The sequence below is a fragment of the Lynx canadensis genome, chromosome D4 (genome assembly GCF_007474595.2).
Source record: "Lynx canadensis isolate LIC74 chromosome D4, mLynCan4.pri.v2, whole genome shotgun sequence".
NCBI lineage: Eukaryota > Metazoa > Chordata > Mammalia > Carnivora > Felidae > Lynx > Lynx canadensis.
The window spans coordinates 83,901,900-83,919,632 of record NC_044315.2 but is presented as its reverse complement, the minus strand read 5'-3'; the positions used below and the strand labels follow the sequence as shown (position 1 = coordinate 83,919,632).

The 17,733-nt window shown below is 36.8% G+C and overlaps 1 protein-coding gene across 2 annotated transcripts in view; it reads left to right on the top strand.

The window, feature by feature from the left end:
- SCAI (suppressor of cancer cell invasion) overlaps positions 1–17,733 on the top strand; it is a 148,637-nt gene that overhangs the window by 100,163 nt on the left and 30,741 nt on the right. For both annotated transcript variants that reach the window (XM_030292746.1, XM_030292747.1), the window contains 8 exons: positions 4,125–4,221; positions 5,489–5,587; positions 5,739–5,891; positions 8,174–8,275; positions 8,529–8,630; positions 9,334–9,412; positions 11,306–11,405; positions 13,126–13,207. In XM_030292746.1, coding sequence (XP_030148606.1) covers positions 4,125–4,221; positions 5,489–5,587; positions 5,739–5,891; positions 8,174–8,275; positions 8,529–8,630; positions 9,334–9,412; positions 11,306–11,405; positions 13,126–13,207 — 814 coding nt within the window. The remainder of the gene's footprint in view (positions 1–4,124; positions 4,222–5,488; positions 5,588–5,738; positions 5,892–8,173; positions 8,276–8,528; positions 8,631–9,333; positions 9,413–11,305; positions 11,406–13,125; positions 13,208–17,733) is intronic.

The window sequence follows — 17,733 nt, the reverse complement described above, 5'->3', positions numbered from 1 at the left end:
TTTCCTCCTGTTTTGAATTCCACTTCTGACAATGTGGCAGGCTGGATAATCTAAAATACTGTTCCCCAAACACCTAGAGATGCTGACTGAACAGATCCCCTGTCCTTTTATTTTATTATTATTTTTTTTTTTTACATTTATTTATTTTTGAGACAGAGAGACAGAGCATGAGCAGGGGAGGGTCAGAGAGAGAGGGAGACACAGAATCCGAAACAGGCTCCAGGCTCTGAGCTGTCAGCACAGAGCCCGACGCGGGGCTCGAACTCACAGACCGCGAGATCATGACCTGAGCCGAAGTCGGACGCCCAACCGACTGAGCCACCCAGGCGCCCCTCACCTGTCCTTCTAAATGGACAGTTTAGCTGTCAAGAAAGTAAGGAGAATCCTCAGATTATCAACCCTGTGACCAGTGCTGTGACAACCTTACAAGAGAGTGTTTGGTTTTGGTGATGTGAAAGAGCTAGTAAGGTTTTCTTTAGGAAGAGGAAAATTGAAACCGGAAGGAAGGGGTGATATATAAGGATTGGTAAGAAAAAAGTTATCCCTTTGTTTCCTAAAAATCACGGACTTCATAAGACAGTAATTTTAAGGATGACTAATTGAGGTTATCAAGATAAAATGGGGCCAAATTCTGGATAATAATAACATGAAAGAAGAAAGAAAGTCAAGAATTAAATCATACCAATAAGATCCATTTATTGTTCAGAAGAAGCTTAGAGTAAGTAAAGTTTGCTTTTTAAAATAGTAAGAAAAATATTTTTAAATAACATAATGAGAATGTGTAATTTCTAAACAGGTAGAAGGGGGAAGAAAGTGAATAATAAAATTATGATCATTACAATAAAAGTTAGGGAAGGAATGTGTACTAAAAAAAAAAAGTATAGTTAACACAAAAAACAAAGTAGGAATAAATCCAAGTACACTGGTAATCATAGTAAGTGAAAGTGGTCTAAACTTCCTAGGTAGAAGTCAGAGATTATCAGTATGCCTTTTTTTCTCCTCCCACCACCCCCTCATGAGTATGCCTTTTAAAAGAAAATCCAGTAATCTAGTGTTTACAAAAGATTTTCCAGAGATACAAGGTACACAGAAAAAGATAAAGTAGATACCAAGGGAAGAAATGCCACGATAGATAGATAGATAGATAGATAGATAGATAGAGATATATTTAAGTTTACTTATTATTTTGAGAGAGAGAGTGAGTAGGGGAGGGTCAGAGAGAAAGAGAGAGAGAGAGAATTCCAAGCAGCCTCCACATCATCAGCACGGAGCCCCACACGGGGTACGAGCCATGAACAATCCGTGAAATCATGACACGAGTTGAAATCAAGAGACAGATGCTCAACTGAGCTACCTAGGCATCCCGAAATGCCACTGTATTTAAGGCAAGAGAGCATTATTAAGGATAGAGGTTTATTTCATAATGGTAAAAGGAACAACTCAAAAAATATAAAAATTCTATGGGGCACCTGGGTGGCTCAGTCAGTTGAGCATCTGACTTCCGTTCAGGTCACGAACATGCGGTTCGTGAGTTTGAGCCCTGCGTTGGGCTCTGTGCTGACAGCTCAGAGCCTGGAGCCTGCTTCAGATTCTGTGTATCCCTCTCTTTCTGCCCCTCCACCGCTCACACTCTGTCTCTCAAAAACAAAGATAAAAAAAACCTTTAAAAAAAATATGTATATATATAAATTCTAAACTTTTTTATATGCCCAGTAATGTAACATTATAATAAATAACAAAAATTAGCTTATTTTCTGGGAGAAATTGATAAATGGTCCAATATATAAGGAGATTTTTAATGTACTATATTTATGAATGAGAAGACACGAAATGAGATTTATGTAACATAATTAAAAACTTGTTCTAATGTGCTTAAAACTGCCTACAACAATAAGCAAATGCACATAATTTTCAAGCTTATATGGGACTTTTGTGAAATTGACTTATACCTGACACAAAACAGGTTTCAATTATTTTCAAGTGTATGATATCTAACCATGGTGCAGTGCCATGAAAAATTAAGAATGACAACATAGTTGTCTAAAAAATCAATAAATCTATCAATTAGTAGACATATTTCTAAATAACTCCTGGGTCAAAGAGGAATTTTTTAAAATTTTATTATGGAAAATGTCAAACATCTATAAAAAAATATACTGTTGTAGGGTTATTATAATTGTAATGTAGGCTGTGGAAATTAGAAATATCAGGTTTGATATCCCTCATAGGGATGAGTATACAGGTTCAGGTGTGAAGAGCTACAATATTGATTGTAAATAGCCTTTGATAAGTTAAGAGTATGGGTTGCTACTCCTAGCAACCACTAAAAGAATAATAAGGAAGAAGTATAAGTAAGAAACTGATAGAATATATAAAGTAGAATACTAAAATATAATTAACTGAAAAGAGCACTAGAAAACACAGATGCAGAAGGGGCAAATGGAAAACAAACAGCACAGGGTGGCTCAGTCAGTTGAGCATCTGACTTCAGCTCAGGTCATGGTCTCGCGGTTGGTGGGTTCGAGCCCTGTGTCGGGCTCCTTGTCGACAGCTCAGAGCCTGGAGCCTGCTTTGGATTTGGTGTCTCCCTCTCTCTCTGCCCCTCCCCTGCTTTACTCTGTTACTCCCAAAAATAAATAAACATTAAAAAAAAAAAAGATGGGGTGCCTGGGTGGCTCAGTCGGTTAAGCGTCTGACTTCGGCTCAGGTCATGATCTCACAGTTCATGGGTTCGAGCCCCGCGTCGGGCTCTGTGCTGACAGCTCAGAGCCTGGACCCTGCTTTGGATTCTGTGTCTCCCTCTCTCTCTGCCCCTCCCTGGCTCACACTCTGTCTCTCTCTCTCTCTCTCTCTCTCTCTCAAAAATAAATAAACATTAAAAAAAAAAAAAAGAAAGAAAGAAAGAAAACAGCACAGAGGCACCTGGGTGGCTTAGTTGGTTTAGCATCTGACTTACTTTTGACTCAGGTCATGATCCCAGCGTTGTGGGATCTAGCCCCCAGCCTCCATGCTCAGCCGGCAGCGTGCTTAAGCCTGTCTCTCTCTCTCTCTCTCTCTCTCTCTCTCTCTCTCTCTCTCTCTGCCCCTCTCCCCCACTTGTGCTCTCTTTCTGTAAACAAAACAAAACAAAACATAAAGCACGGTAAGAGATGCAAACCCTTAGCCAAAGCAACAGTAAGATAAAATGTAAATGGTCCAAGTACCCGAGTCTATGAGGCAGACACTGTCAAAGTGGATTAAAAAGCTAACTCTACATTGTCTGCAAAAAATGGGTCAGGGCATCTGGGTGGCTCAGTCAGTTAAGCATTCGACTCTTGGTTTCAACTAAGGTCATCATCTCACAGTTTGTGAGTTCGAGCCCCACATCAGGCTCTGTACTGACAGCCTAGAGCCTGGAGCCTGCTTTGGATTCTGTATCCCTTTCTCTGCCCCTCCCCTGCTCACACTCTGTCTCTCTCTGTCTCTCAAAAGTAAATAAATAAACATTAAGAGAAAATGGGTCAAAGTGAAAAGTCACAGGAACTTGAAAGTAAAGGAATAGAAAAAGACAGGGTATACAGACAGTAAGCTTAGGAAAACTGGTTTGATTGTATTAATATCAGAAAGTAAGTTTCCAAAACAAAGAATGTTTGTCCTGGAACTCTTTTCACCTCGTATTTTCCTGCCTGTTGTCTTCTACTCTTTATCATCTCACCTTAAACATCGCTCTCTTTAGGAAGCCTTCTCTGTGAGCTCAAATAGCATCCTTTCTCCTCTCAGTGTACTTATTCCACTGTGTTTTAAGTGTCTGTCTGTCTCCGGTACATTTTAGGTAGTTTCCTGTCTTTGAGATCTATGAAGAAGAGGCTGTGTCTATATTTAATCATTTCTCTAGCACTTAACCAGGGTGCTTGATGCATCTAAGTTCTCAGTGGGTATTTGTTCAATGAATGAATTTGTGAATGAACATAATGAATCTGTGAGTAAGAAATGTGCTAAATGCAGCTGTAGGCTATATGCAGAAATGTTTGTTACTGTGCAAAATAGGATCTAAAAAAGTTTAAAAGCTGTCAGAAAGTTGGAAAAATCAAAGAGCATGTTTTCTTTTTTAATCTAATGAGTAATTTCCCATTTATCTGCCGTAGACCTGAGTTGGTCGTTAAGAAGCTTCGATACTATGCAAGATTTATTGTAGTTTGTCTTCTTCTCAACAAAATGGATGTTGTGAAGGATTTGGTGAAGGTAAATGTACTTTAAAATTATTAAAATCCTGGGGTGCCTGGGTGGCTCAGTCATTTAAGCATCTGACTCTTGATTTCGGCTCAGGTCATGATCTCACAGTTTGGGAAATCAAGCCCTACATCAGGTTCTTTACTGACAATGTGGTGCCTCCTTGGGATTGTCTATCTCTCTACCCCTCCCCCACGTGTGTGTGCACACGTGCTCATGTGCACTTCCCATGTATACTCTGTTTCTCTCACTCAAAATAAAATAAAAAGAAATCATTATTTTAAAAATAAATAAATAAAATTATTAAAGTCCTACTCTGTAATTGTGTATGGATAATTTTGCTTTTTTAAAAATAGATTTAAGATAAAAATAATTTTAGCATATCTAAATTTAGTATATCTATATCTAAAACATTCAAAAGTGTGGTGACTTCGGACAAGGGTAATCTAAAAGAATATTCCTGCCCTCTTCATATTTCAGATACACACTAGCAAGAGACACTTCTCTTAATTCTTTGTTTTTGTCCCGTAAGCGTGTTTTACATCTCACCACACATCAATGGATGGTTGCAAAATGCAAACAAAAGTTAAAATAACCGGTTTAAGAGGAAATAATTGAAAGGTTGGGTCAAGAATAAACATTTAATGTTTTACAAAGGTATTGCGAATGAGTTTGGGTTTTTCCATCCTTTTACTGTGTCTGCATCGCTGTCCTTTGTTACCTCAGGTAAATTAGAGGTGGGTTCACTTAATGTCTCTAATTATTCACACCCCGTTCTGGTTGCACTCTGCAGTCAGCCAGCTGTTTCCACAAGATACCTCTTAAATTTTGGTACTCAAGTATCACATGTTAGTTTTGACAAGTCCTTCTCTGTCTTCCTCCACCTCTAGTTACTAATAAGACTGTTTCCAAAACACAGTATGATATGAATCCAAAGAAAATCATCTAGACAGTCTTTGTTTTTAAGCATTAAAAGCTTGGGGTTTTACCTTCAATAAATTAATTGCTGATGTAGAATTGAGTAGATATGAGTTGTTCTGGATCTTTATGAAGATCTTGTTGATGTGTATCATTCTGGAGTCTTTTATTTTAAAGCAAAATAAAGTAGTTTTCTTCATTTTGGGCTATAATTGGGACCATATATTGATAATAATCAAGCTTCTTTTTTTAATAATAATCAGGCTTAACTCTATCAATTTCTGTCAAGAATTTGGTACAATATAGCAAATATGTGTATTTTCCCCATAACTGTTTTTCTTTGTGAAAAATTTAAAATCAGGAATTGTCAGATGAAATTGAAGATTATACTCACCGCTTTAATACGGAAGATCAAGTGGAATGGAACTTGGTGCTTCAAGAAGTGGCAGCTTTCATTGAGGTCAGTTTTTGACAAGAGAGATTGTCATAATTATGGAGAAGTAAATGCCTATGTGGCATATGTTTTTATTGTGTGTATATGTCAATAAGAAGGAATAATTTATCATGTTGACGTTTTGCCTTGGCCATCAACTACTCCTTTTTTTCTCCAGGCGGACCCCGTAATGGTATTGAATGATGATAATACCATTGTTATCACATCTAATCGCCTTGCGGAGACAGGAGCACCATTGCTGGAACAGGGCATGATTGTGGGACAGTTGTCTCTGGCTGATGCGCTCATTATTGGTAATTGTAATAACCAGGTAAAGAATCGTGAAGGAATTGTGCTTAAAATTCAATTTAAAAAATAGTGCTTATTATTACAGAATTACAGATTAACATCACGTAATTACTGTTTCCTTGTAAATATCCTAAATCCATTTGTGAGGAAATGTTTGATTAAATAACACAGTGTCCACATATGGGCTGTATTACAGGCATTTAAAGGTTTAGAAAGAATTTGTAATCACAGAGGAAGATATAGTCATGATATAGTGAGTAAAAGTAAACTTGGTATGGAGATATGTAAACAGAATTATTTCATATATGTTAAAATGTCTGTATACATATATGCACAGGCAAAAGGACTAGGAAGAAATTTACCACTATCATAAAAGGTTTATCTCTGAATAGCAGAATTATAAGTAATTTTTATTTTCTTCTTTACAACTTTCTAAATCTGTATATTACTTTTACGGTCAGGCAAAAAAAAAAAAAGAATTATTTTTAAGCATATTTGTCATAGCAAATTTCAGATTTTTTTGGTGACAGAATAATTCCATGATGATGAGGATTTAATGTACTAGAAATGTAAATTTACTGGAAATTATGGGATATCAGAAAAGTGTCAAGTGAATACATTTTTCTTTTTTTTTTAATTTTTTTTTTTTAATGTTTATTCGTTCTTGAGAGACAGCATGAGTGTGGGAGATGCGGAGTGAGAGAGGGAGACACAGAATCTGAAGCAGGCTCCAGGCTCTGAGCTGTCAGCACAGAGCCCAATGCGGGGCTCGAACTCACGAACCGTGAGATCATCACCTGAGCCAAAGTCAGACGCTTAACCGACTAAACCACACAGGCGCTTTGAATGAATACATTTTTCTGTATGCATTATTTACACAAGTTTTAATTTTGTATCCTTCTCTTACACTTTTCATTTTTGTTACCGTTAACTTTTTCTAGTACTTCTCCAGTTTTAGCTGTTAAAAGCCATTGGTTTGCAAATTTAATTTAAATTAAAACATTGCCTGCCTATGGGCAGAAGACAGAACAGACATTTCTCCAAAGACATACAGATGGCCAACAGACACAAGAAAAGATTCTCAACATCACTCATCATCAGGGAAATGCAAATCAAAACTACAATGAGATATCACCTCACACCTATCAAAATGGCTAAAATCAAAAGCATAAGACACAAGTGTTGGTAAGGATGTGGAAAAAAAGGAAGCCTCTTGCACTGTTGTTGGGAATGCAAACTGGTACAGCCGCTTTGAAAAACAGTATGGAGGTTCCTTACAAAATTACAAAATAGAACTACACTATGGTCCAGTAATTGCATTACTGGGTATTTACTCAAAGAATACAAAAACATATTTTCAAAGGGATACATGCACCCCTATATTTTTTGCAGCCTTATTTACAATAGCCACACTGTGGAAGCAGCCCAAGTGTTGATCAATAGATAAATGTATAAAAAAGAGGTGGTATATATATACAATGGAATTTTCTTCACCCCTAAAACAGAATGAAATCTTGCCATTTGCAACAACATGAATGGAGCTAGAGAGTGTAATGCTAAGTGAAGTAAGGAAGTCAAGGAAAGACAAATACCATTTGATTTCACTCTTATATGGAATTTAAGAAACGAAACAAATGATAAAAGGGAAAAAAGAGAGAGAGACAAACCAAAAAAAAGACACTTAACTATAGAGAAGAAACTGATGGTTACCAGAGGGGAGGTGGGTAGGGAGAAGGGTGAAATAGATGATGGGGATTAAAGCATAAATCATGATTAATAATAATAATAATAGTAATAATAAACATTGCCTACCTGAAGTTCTATACAAGTATTATTCAAAACAGAAAAGGATGCAGTCTTAAACATTGTATAAGGCCAAAATGTACTGAAGAGGTTATGAAATACGGGCTATAGCCATATTTCAGCAGGCTGCCTTGCCAAAAAAAGTTGTTTTTGTTTTTGTTTTTTTAGCATTTTTTTTAAGGATGCTAATATAGGTCTTGTTGTTTTTCATGACTACTTTTTATGTTTTTAAAAATACCCGAGGAAATTGATGGATAAAGATATAAATAAATGGAAAGATACATGATAAAGCAAATACAAAAAATTTTAATGGTATAGAATTTAGATGATACAATGTATATAATTCTTTTAATTTTCTGTCTTTTGAAATTTTTTATAATAAAACACTGGGGAATAAATTACCCAGTGTCATTAAGTACACATGAATGTCAGGAGTAATATTATGATCAGAGACTTCTAGGTCTGTATACTGTATTAATGGTAAGTTTGTTTTGCATGCAGGTTAAGTTTAGTGAGCTGACTGTCGACATGTTCCGGATGTTACAAGCCCTGGAAAGGGAGCCAATGAATTTAGCTTCCCAGATGAATAAACCAGGAATGCAGGTGATCTTCTCTCCACATTTGCAATTTTGGTAACACCATCATTGCTTCTGCTCCTCATGGAATGCTGTTATTCAACAAATGCCATGCATGCGAATAAAGAACTCTCTCGATGAGGCACAGGAGAGATAAGCACAATAACAGTAACATGGAGTAATAAAAAGATATTTGATGAAGAGTATAGTAAAAATAGGCATTGATAATTCATCTGTCAAAATCAGCCTGTATGTGTCTTGTTTTCTGTGTGTGAATATAGGAATCAGCTGATAAACCTACCAGACGAGAAAACCCCCACAAGTATCTGCTCTACAAACCAACCTTCAGCCAACTCTACACGTTCTTAGCAGCATCTTTTAAGGTATATATGATCCAATACTTTTTATTGTATGGGGGGAAGTGTGCCCTAAATAGAATCTGAGAGTCACTCTTTTCTTTGAATATTTGAGTCAAGAATGTAGATAAAATATGAAAATGAAATCTGCATTCAGTATACCTAATCACAACTATTTTAGGAATGGAAATTGCTTATGTTGTTACGAATGTTCCTTACCATTAATTAACGAGAGTATTGATTAATTATCATTCTTCTTTCTCCAGGTTTTTATTACTAACCTACTGTAGATATAACAGTCAGATTGCACAGGCATGTTATGTATTTAGGCAGCTCTGGGAAGCCCTGTGGTCATCTGAAAGAACCATGAGAAGTAGTGAATTCCTCCCAAAGTTTATGTAGAGGAAGCCATGGGCAGGAGTTTATCTTGTAGACCCATAGTCAGGATCTTTACTTCACCATTTCAAGGTTTGCCAAGAACATTCTCTAAATGATGAAATTTTTAAGGCAGAAAATGTCTTCAAAACTTTGGGCAATAGTTATAGATTATTGATTCATATTGACTCTTTGTTGTATAAACAGTTATGAGTTGAAACCAGCAAGAGTGACTGTCCTCTTGGAGAAGACAGTGATACCTTACATTAGGTTCTTGTCCCTGCAACTTTAAAATGTCAGAAACTTTGAATAAAACTGTTTTTTGTTTTGTATATGTGATTTTCTTTAATTTCAGGAGCTGCCTGCCAATAGTGTACTTCTGATTTACCTGTCAGCCACTGGCGTTTTCCCCACAGGTCGTTCTGATAGTGAAGGTACAATAAAGGAATGCTCCCTGTCGTGAGCAGGGCTTGAATTCTCTTTATTTTCTACAAGATGATGGCCCATAGCCCACAGACCATCCCAAGCTTTCCAGAGAGGCTTCCAGATTTAAAGCCTGGTCTCTTTGTTGAATTGACAATCTTGTAGATACCCCAGTCTACTTTATTTGCTGAAATATTATACTTTGAAGTCCACGAATCATCAGCAATTCATATACTGAATGCATGCCTCATTATCAAATTTGCCAAAGGCACATATATATTTGTATATGTATGGAATAACTGAGCCTAATTTTCTGCTTCACATCATTGAATTTTTCTGGGCCGTTAATGTGTCAGGGAATCTGGTCAGCGGCTTCATTGTGGCTGAAAGTCTTTGTAGAAATCAGTGCATTGCTGTAACTGTGAAAGTTCAAGTCCTTGTCATGATTTTGTTTCTGTCCTTTATTTCGTTTTATGGATTCAACCTGAAGAATATTGGGATGCTATTTCAGAATGAAAACTTTTTAAAACTATTCAGAATATATGAGTCCAGAATATATGAAATTGGTCAGAATAGATGAGTAACTTGAATGTAAATTAGGCAATTAGATCTTTGTCTGGACAAAAAAAATTTTTTTTTCTTAACATCCTTAACATTTTCCTCTTCATCTGTTTGTTGAAATTTGCATTCCTTTATACAATGCATGTCCCTGCCATCTTCCTTGCATGACGTACAGGTCCTCTTAAAGTGTTAAAATGAAAACAAAACAAAATAAATCTCAATGTCTTTTCATTGAAGTGATTTTTAAGGGGCAAAATATAATACAACATTAAAAGTTACACACAATCATAAACTACTTTGAAGTTTTTTATAATAAAGCTAGTAATTTTATTTTTAAATAAATGGAAATTTTGTAATTTTTTTAAGTTTATTTATTTATTTTGAGAGAGAGAGTGAGCGAGCAGGGGAGCAGCAGGGAGAGGAGAGGAGAGAGAATCGCAGGCAAGCTCTGCGCTCTCAACACAGAGCCCATTGTGGGCTCGAGCTCACAAACTATGAGATCATGACCTGAGCTAAAACCAAGAGTCGGACACTTAACCGACTGAACCACCACAGTGCCCCTTTTTCCATGTTTTATAACATAAACTGTTGAATCAGGTTTTCTGAGCTCCCATTTAACATATTGACCTCTTCCTTTTTTTAAAGTACAAGAGGTACTAACTAAATGGTCCTTTGGGAGAGATGATTCCTAACATCCCATAGCTGTTCCATTTAGACAAGAGTTCAACTAACCAATGTGATCAGTAGGAAAGGCTAACTTTAAAACCGAAAGTACAGTGGCTGACATAATAGTGATAATAACAGATTTTTTCACACACAGAAATTTGGCATTCCTTTTCTAAAAATGAAGTGTTTATCAATGAGAATTTTCAAGTCCCACTCAAAGTTTTTCCCTAAATTTTATAATTGGTGGCTCACTTAAAATTATATTTAAGAAATTATTAGGTCTTCTTTCTGCAACTTTCTCACTTAGATAATTTGGTTGAATGTGAGATTTTGATTTTGCTTGAAATGTAAAGATCATTTTGAACATCCCAGCCCTCCATCCTTTTTACTACCCAGAATGAGGGGGTGCAGTAGATTCTTGTTTTGTTTCTCATTATCTTCTGTTTGAAGAACTGACAAATAATTAAATGATTTTTTTAAATGTTGAAACAGGCAACATGCTGAAATCATTTAAATATTGCATTAAACTAGGATGTTAAATTTTAAAATGTTTAAAATGTTTTGTGATTATCTTCCACTTGTATCAATCAGAGATTCACACAAGACCTTTGAATTTTGAGCATCAGATCAATGTTATTCTCCAGCTGAAGTCTAGGATTCTTCCCTTGTTTTTATAGGTCCTTATGATTTTGGCGGAGTACTTACTAATAGTAACCGGGATATTATAAATGGAGATGCCATCCACAAACGAAATCAGTCCCACAAGGAGATGCACTGGTATGTATTCTGGTGTCTCTCCTTATTATAAAAGTAAACGTCTGTTGTAGAAAACATTAAGTGAATGGGGACTTTTTTTAGTACTAGAAATATTCCCTCAGTATAACACATATTTGGGTTCTAGCAATATTTCAGGCTCTGACTATCCTAGGAAATTAGAATTTTTGGCTGTTCTTTGTTTTTAAATTTTTCATTCAGTATTATATGTCAGGCACTATTCAGTCATGGGGATATGTCAGCGAACAAAATTAACATTCAAGTTGGAGGAAATTTTACGTGTATACATAAATAATATGTCAAGACATGATACATGTTAACATCCATGCAAGAAGCTTTCTTAATATAAGAGTCTGTTGTTTAGATACAGTATAAATGAACTTAGGTGTATGATTTTAAAGAAATTTCACCCATGAATGTTCACTCTTTTTCTAAGTACAACACATTCACTGCTTGGGCCATTATTGGCTCTAGAATTTTTCTAGCTGAGAGATAGCAATTTCTTGTTACAAAGGAGACTGGACTTCTCTGAAACTGCATTTCTAATCGCATTTTACACAAAAATGTTATAGCTGTTCATATTAATGAGAAAGGGAAGACGGAGAGGGAGGTATTTCAAATTATGTGTATAGTAACTAAGATTCCTCCAAGCCATATGTTCGTGCTGTCATTGACCTTAGTTGTAGATGATTTATATTAGAAAAACTTATGTTTGGGGCACCTGGGTGACTTAGTCGGTTAAGTGTCCGACTCTCGATTTCGGTTCAAGTCGCGATCTAGCGGTTCGTGAGTTCGAGTCTCACATCGGGCTCCACACTGACAGTGTAGAGCTTGCTTAGAATTCCTTCTCTCTCTCTCTCTCTCTCTCTCTCTCTCTCTCTGTCTCTGTCCCTCCCCAGCTCTCTGTTTCTCTCTCCCTCAAAGTAAATAAACTTTTTTTAAAAACCTGTATTATTTCAAAGAAAAACTTACATTTGAAACATATTGGTTTGATGATGTTACTCATTGACACATCATTTTATATATTTATGTTTACATTTGCATTAATATTTTTACACATACACCCATTGTCTAGTAAGCTACAGATAAGAGAGCATGCACAAAATTGTTATCTTTTCCTATGCACTGGCTCCCAAACGCATATTGTGGGACTTCAGCCTTTGGGTGCCATAGGTCTTCTGTGGGCCAGTGAATCTATACGTTTAACAAGCACCCCATCCGATTCTGATGCAGAGGTACAGAGGAAATGTAAAGAATAGTAAAAGGAGAGCCTGTGCTTATTACTGCAATGTTAAGATATAGCTTGAAATATTAAATATCTTTAAAATAAATACATTGAAATACAAATCTGGTTGTGTTAGTATATCCTGTTTTCAGAACATTTTCTTAAAAGGAGCTTTTAAATACTAACCCAGCACCTAAATGCTGACTTGTGGGATTTTCCTATTGTATGTTTTGTCCATCTGTATATCTGTTGACTTCTCTTAGCTTGAATATTCCTGTATAATAATGATCTCTGAACATTTTTCTAGATAAAACTGCTAACGTGTCTATCCCAGTAAATAGAGACGTGTTTTGTCTCTTGCTGAGTTAATCTTTGTTTTTTGCTCAGTGCCATGATGAAAAGGAGATGTGAGCAGACCAAACTGAAGAATAAGATTTCTGAAACTTGGCCAGTTTAGTTGTACAGTTATTCATCGTTACCATTGTTTTGTTTTCCCAGCCTTCATCCTGGAGACCTCTATCCTTTCACAAGGAAGCCACTGTTTATTATCGTGGATTCATCCAACAGCGTTGCATACAAGGTGAGTTCCATCAGCACCATTGTGCATGTTAGACATTATGGCACCACTCCAAGGTAACCAGTCTTAACATGTGCCTTTTTATTTTGCTTTATTTTTTTACATTTTAGCAGTTTGTATTTAGTCTTTCTTTTCTTTTGAGGTTGTGCATGCTAGTCAGGATCTGGTGCTATGAATAGAAACAAGAAGAAAACGCATGAATGGACACTCAGTGGAAAATAATAAATCTTCCTGCAGGAAAAAAAAAATTCAAGATTTCCAAGATCTCTGGTGGGAGGTTTATTTTTGTTATATAACCCAGAGTAATTTTCTTTTATAGGAGTAGGAGTATATAGGAAAGTTTTATTTTCTAGTTTTCAAACGTTTCTCCTTTTCCACACTGAGCTGCTATAGTTTAAATGAAATTTCTATTCCATCTTACATAGTCACAGTCTGAATATCAACATAAATTGTTTTAGATGCACTTTTTTTTTTTTTTTTTTAATTTGTGACACTAAGTAAAAAAAGATGGCCCTGAATGCTGAAATAAGTAACAGGGAACTAAAGTGAAAAACTTGTGGTTTTATATTTTGCTCTTGAAGCAATGGGTTTCAATGACTGTACAAAGAATGTCTATAGTGAAACACTTTAAAGTTGGATATTAGAATTCAAACTACAGTAATTTACAGGAAAATGAAAACAGAATCTTTAGAGTCCTTTGTATGTGGTTGGAATATTTCATTAGTCAACAATATGTTCAAAAATATGCTAGGAACACAGATCTGCCAATTAAAACTATTTCTGTTGTGGGTGTTCGTACAATTAGATAGAGAAGCAAATATTAGTAGATTTATTTTAGGAGAACGAGGGAAAAAATGTCTGCTAGCCAAGAGATGACTCCAAACATATGTTTTCTATCTAATTTTTATGTTTAGTTTCACTTTTCAGAGTTAGTGTCTGAATTTCAAGAGTATCCAATCCACCCTACATTTTTCAGCATATATCCTGCTACCCATTTTGTCAAGTTTCACAACTCTTGATGTTTAGGAAAATTAGCTGTCAACTTTATTAAATCATGTGTGTGTTGTTGCTTTTAATCTTTGAAGGGATGGGAAGCTGCTGAAGGAAAGAAAAGGTTTATTGACTACCTCATTCAAATCTATAAAACCAGAAGAGTTTTGTGCCTTGACAGAATTCAAAGGAAGCATTCTGTGACCTTGTCAATGACAAGGAATCATTTGCTACAGTTTAATGATGTGACAATATGTTGATGTACTAGGTCCAGTGTATTACTGAATATGATCTAGCATGCGTTTAGAGTATTTTAGCAATCTATTAATTTCCCTCAGTTTGATTGGATATTTGATACCCCCTTTTATAATCTCAAGAATATCATTCATTGTATGTGCCTGCTATTTCCAAAGTGCTGTTTGGGTACAGAATGGGTATTGAATGCTGATTTTTATTTTTTTGTTATTTTATTTTTTTTAATGCTTATTTATTTTTGAGAGAGAGAGAGAGAGAGAGAGAGAGAGAGAGAGAGACATCATGAGTGGGGGAGGGACAGGGAAAGGGAGGCATAGAATCCTAAATAGGCTCCAGGCTCTGAACTGTCAGCACAGAGCCCAACGTGGGGCTTGAACTCAGGAACCGTGAGATGATCACCTGAGCCAAAGTCGGACACTTAATCGACTGAGCCACCAAGCGCCCCTTGAATGCTGATTTTTAAAAACACTGTTGTGCATAGTTGGAGATGTATTTCCCTAATTATATATCATGATTTAATTTGAGATTTCAATATTCTGATACCCAGAATGACAGTGGACTAATAGAAAGCTTTTCTTGTTTATTCATTTGCTCTTGATGGCACATGCAATGTCACTCCTTTAAAAAATTAAATTGTCCAGAACATACTTATCTACATATGCATTAGGCAAGTCAGAGCATGGCAAAGACCAGTTTGTTCTTTTTAAAAATTAATACTAGGGGCACCTGGGTGGCTCAGTCGGTTAAGCATCCGACTTCAGCTCGGGTCATGATCTCGCGGTCCGTGAGTTTGAGCCCCGCGTCAGGCTCTGTGCTGACAGCTCAGAGCCTGGAGCCTGTTTCAGATTCTGTGTCTCCCTCTCTCTCTGACCCTCCCCCGTTCATGCTGTCTCCCCCTATCTCCAAAATAAATAAACGTTAAAAAAAAAAATTAAAAAAAAATTAATACTATTCGGTACCTCTAAATCAAGTATGCAGTCATCTGTATTGACATGTGAAAGTGTCTGATATTTACTTTTCCCACAAAGCATGTGTGAAGAGTCTTAAATTTAACCATTTAACATATTTGTAGTGAAAAAGAACTGTGTGATTGATACATTGTTTCTTGAGGATCAACTTTACTGTGTATGTTTCACATATATGAATGTTTCATGAGCATGTTTGCTAATGTTTTTTCATATAAATACAAACATTTCATGTATACTTCTTCATTTAAATATTACTTTTTTATTTTTGTGAGAATTAAGCTCCTGCATATAGCTTAAAACTGTCGCTCACAACTCTTTCTGTGTATCATAAACATTTGAGTCCTTCTCGAAACCATTTGTACCTGGGCCCCAGCTCCTGTGACTCTGCATCACTTGACTTGGGGCCGGTCTCAGGTATCAGTACAATTCCAGTGTGTTGTCAGGGTGGGGACGACTCAGTCAGCAAGGTGTTACCAGAAACGGCGGTTGCCATACCCCTGCCAAACCCCTGTTTGCCTTTTCCCAGAGGCCACCAGTCACATCTTTTGTAGCTGATTATTTGTCTAAATAACATGCTCGTGTTGATACTTCTTGGTTCTTCATTTTCAGGCATTATGTACTGATGTCCCATTGCGAAAGAGAAATTCAGCTCTTTCCTCTTCTTATCCTCTGCTCACATTTATACCTTTTACCTCCTTTTCTCCCCACAGTAGATTTCTTCTATCATGATTTTTGGTTCGCTGAATATTTCATGCTTATATTATGATGGCTGTAAAATGCATCTAACAGTTAAGCCATATAGTAAACTTCTTCTTTCCCATGCAACTTCCTGCTTTTCCTGGGGCAAATAATTATGTGACTTTGTTCCTTGTTTTTGTCTGAATGTCACACTGATTCAACCCCGGTCTTCTCACCAGGCACCTACGTCTTGTAGGTTGTTGGGATTCATCTGTCTCTTCATTTTTTCTTTGTGCTGAATTACCCCTCAGAGCCTCTGAACTGGTGCCCTCTGCAGAACCCTCATCCCAGAACTCCACTTCATTGTTATCCGGAGAATTCATTATCTCTCCTTTGTTTCCTGAATCCCATGTCTTCCTCTTGGACTCTCACGTACTCTCTCACTTTGGTGCAGCATCTCCAGGAGCAGCTTCCTAGAAAGGCTGAGCAGGAGGTAAAATATCTGAGGTCTTGCACTCCTTCAATTGTTCTTTAATTTACTCTCACCTTTTTAAAAAAATTTTTTTTAACGTTTTTATTTATTTTTGGGACAGAGAGAGACAGAGCATGAACGGGGGAGGGGCAGAGAGAGAGGGAGACACAGAATCGGAACAGGCTCCAGGCTCTGAGCCATCAGCCCAGAGCCTGACGCGGGGCTCGAACTCACGGACCGTGAGATCGTGACCTGGCTGAAGTCGGACGCTTAACCAACTGCGCCACCCAGGCGCCCCTACCCTCACCTTTTGATGATGGTTTTGGTAGAGACTGGAAATTATTTCCCTTCAGAATTTGGAAGGGATTGTTAATATTGCTTTCTAGCTTCCAATGCTTCTTAAGAAGTAGAAAAGCATTCTCATTCTGGGTTCTTTTTGTGACCTGTTTTCAGTCTCTGGAAACGTGTGGGATTGTCAGTTTGTCCCCAGTGTTTTCACCTTCATTACGGTGTGCCCCAGTCTGGGTTTACTTCATGGTACATGGCATGTACTTCCTGAGTTTTTTCAATGTGGAAACTCTGCCCATTTACTTGAGTTGCTCATTGATCTCCTCTCCCCATTTTCTCTGTTCTGTATTTCGGGAATTTCTGTCATTCCTGTATTGGACCTTCTAGTCTAGTCCTCTGTTTTCTTGCCCTTCGTTTTCCATATTTTGTTCCTCTTGCTGTTTAGGAGATTCCCTTGCCTTTAACTTCTAACCTATGAGATTTCTTATTTGTTTTCTAGATGTTTCTTTCATAAAGAAATAAATATACGTGTATGTATATACAACAAATATGCGGACATGTATACAATCGTCTTGGTTTTGATCTTGTTTGAAATATCTTCTCTTACCTTTGAAAATACCACTTGATCATTTAAAAAATTCTCCCTGCATGCTATCTTTTTCCTCCATGTTGATTTGTTTCTCTTTGGTTTTGTCTGTATATTTCTTATTAGAGACTTTTCTCAGAGTATCATAATGCTTGCTTGTCTGCTCAGGTTTGAGAGAGGAAGCTAGCACAGTGATTGGAATCTCTGCGATTGTGGGCAGGGCTTGTCACACTGACATGCTCAGTGTGATGGTTTAGCTGGACCATTTAGCTGGGTAACCTCTGATGTCAGC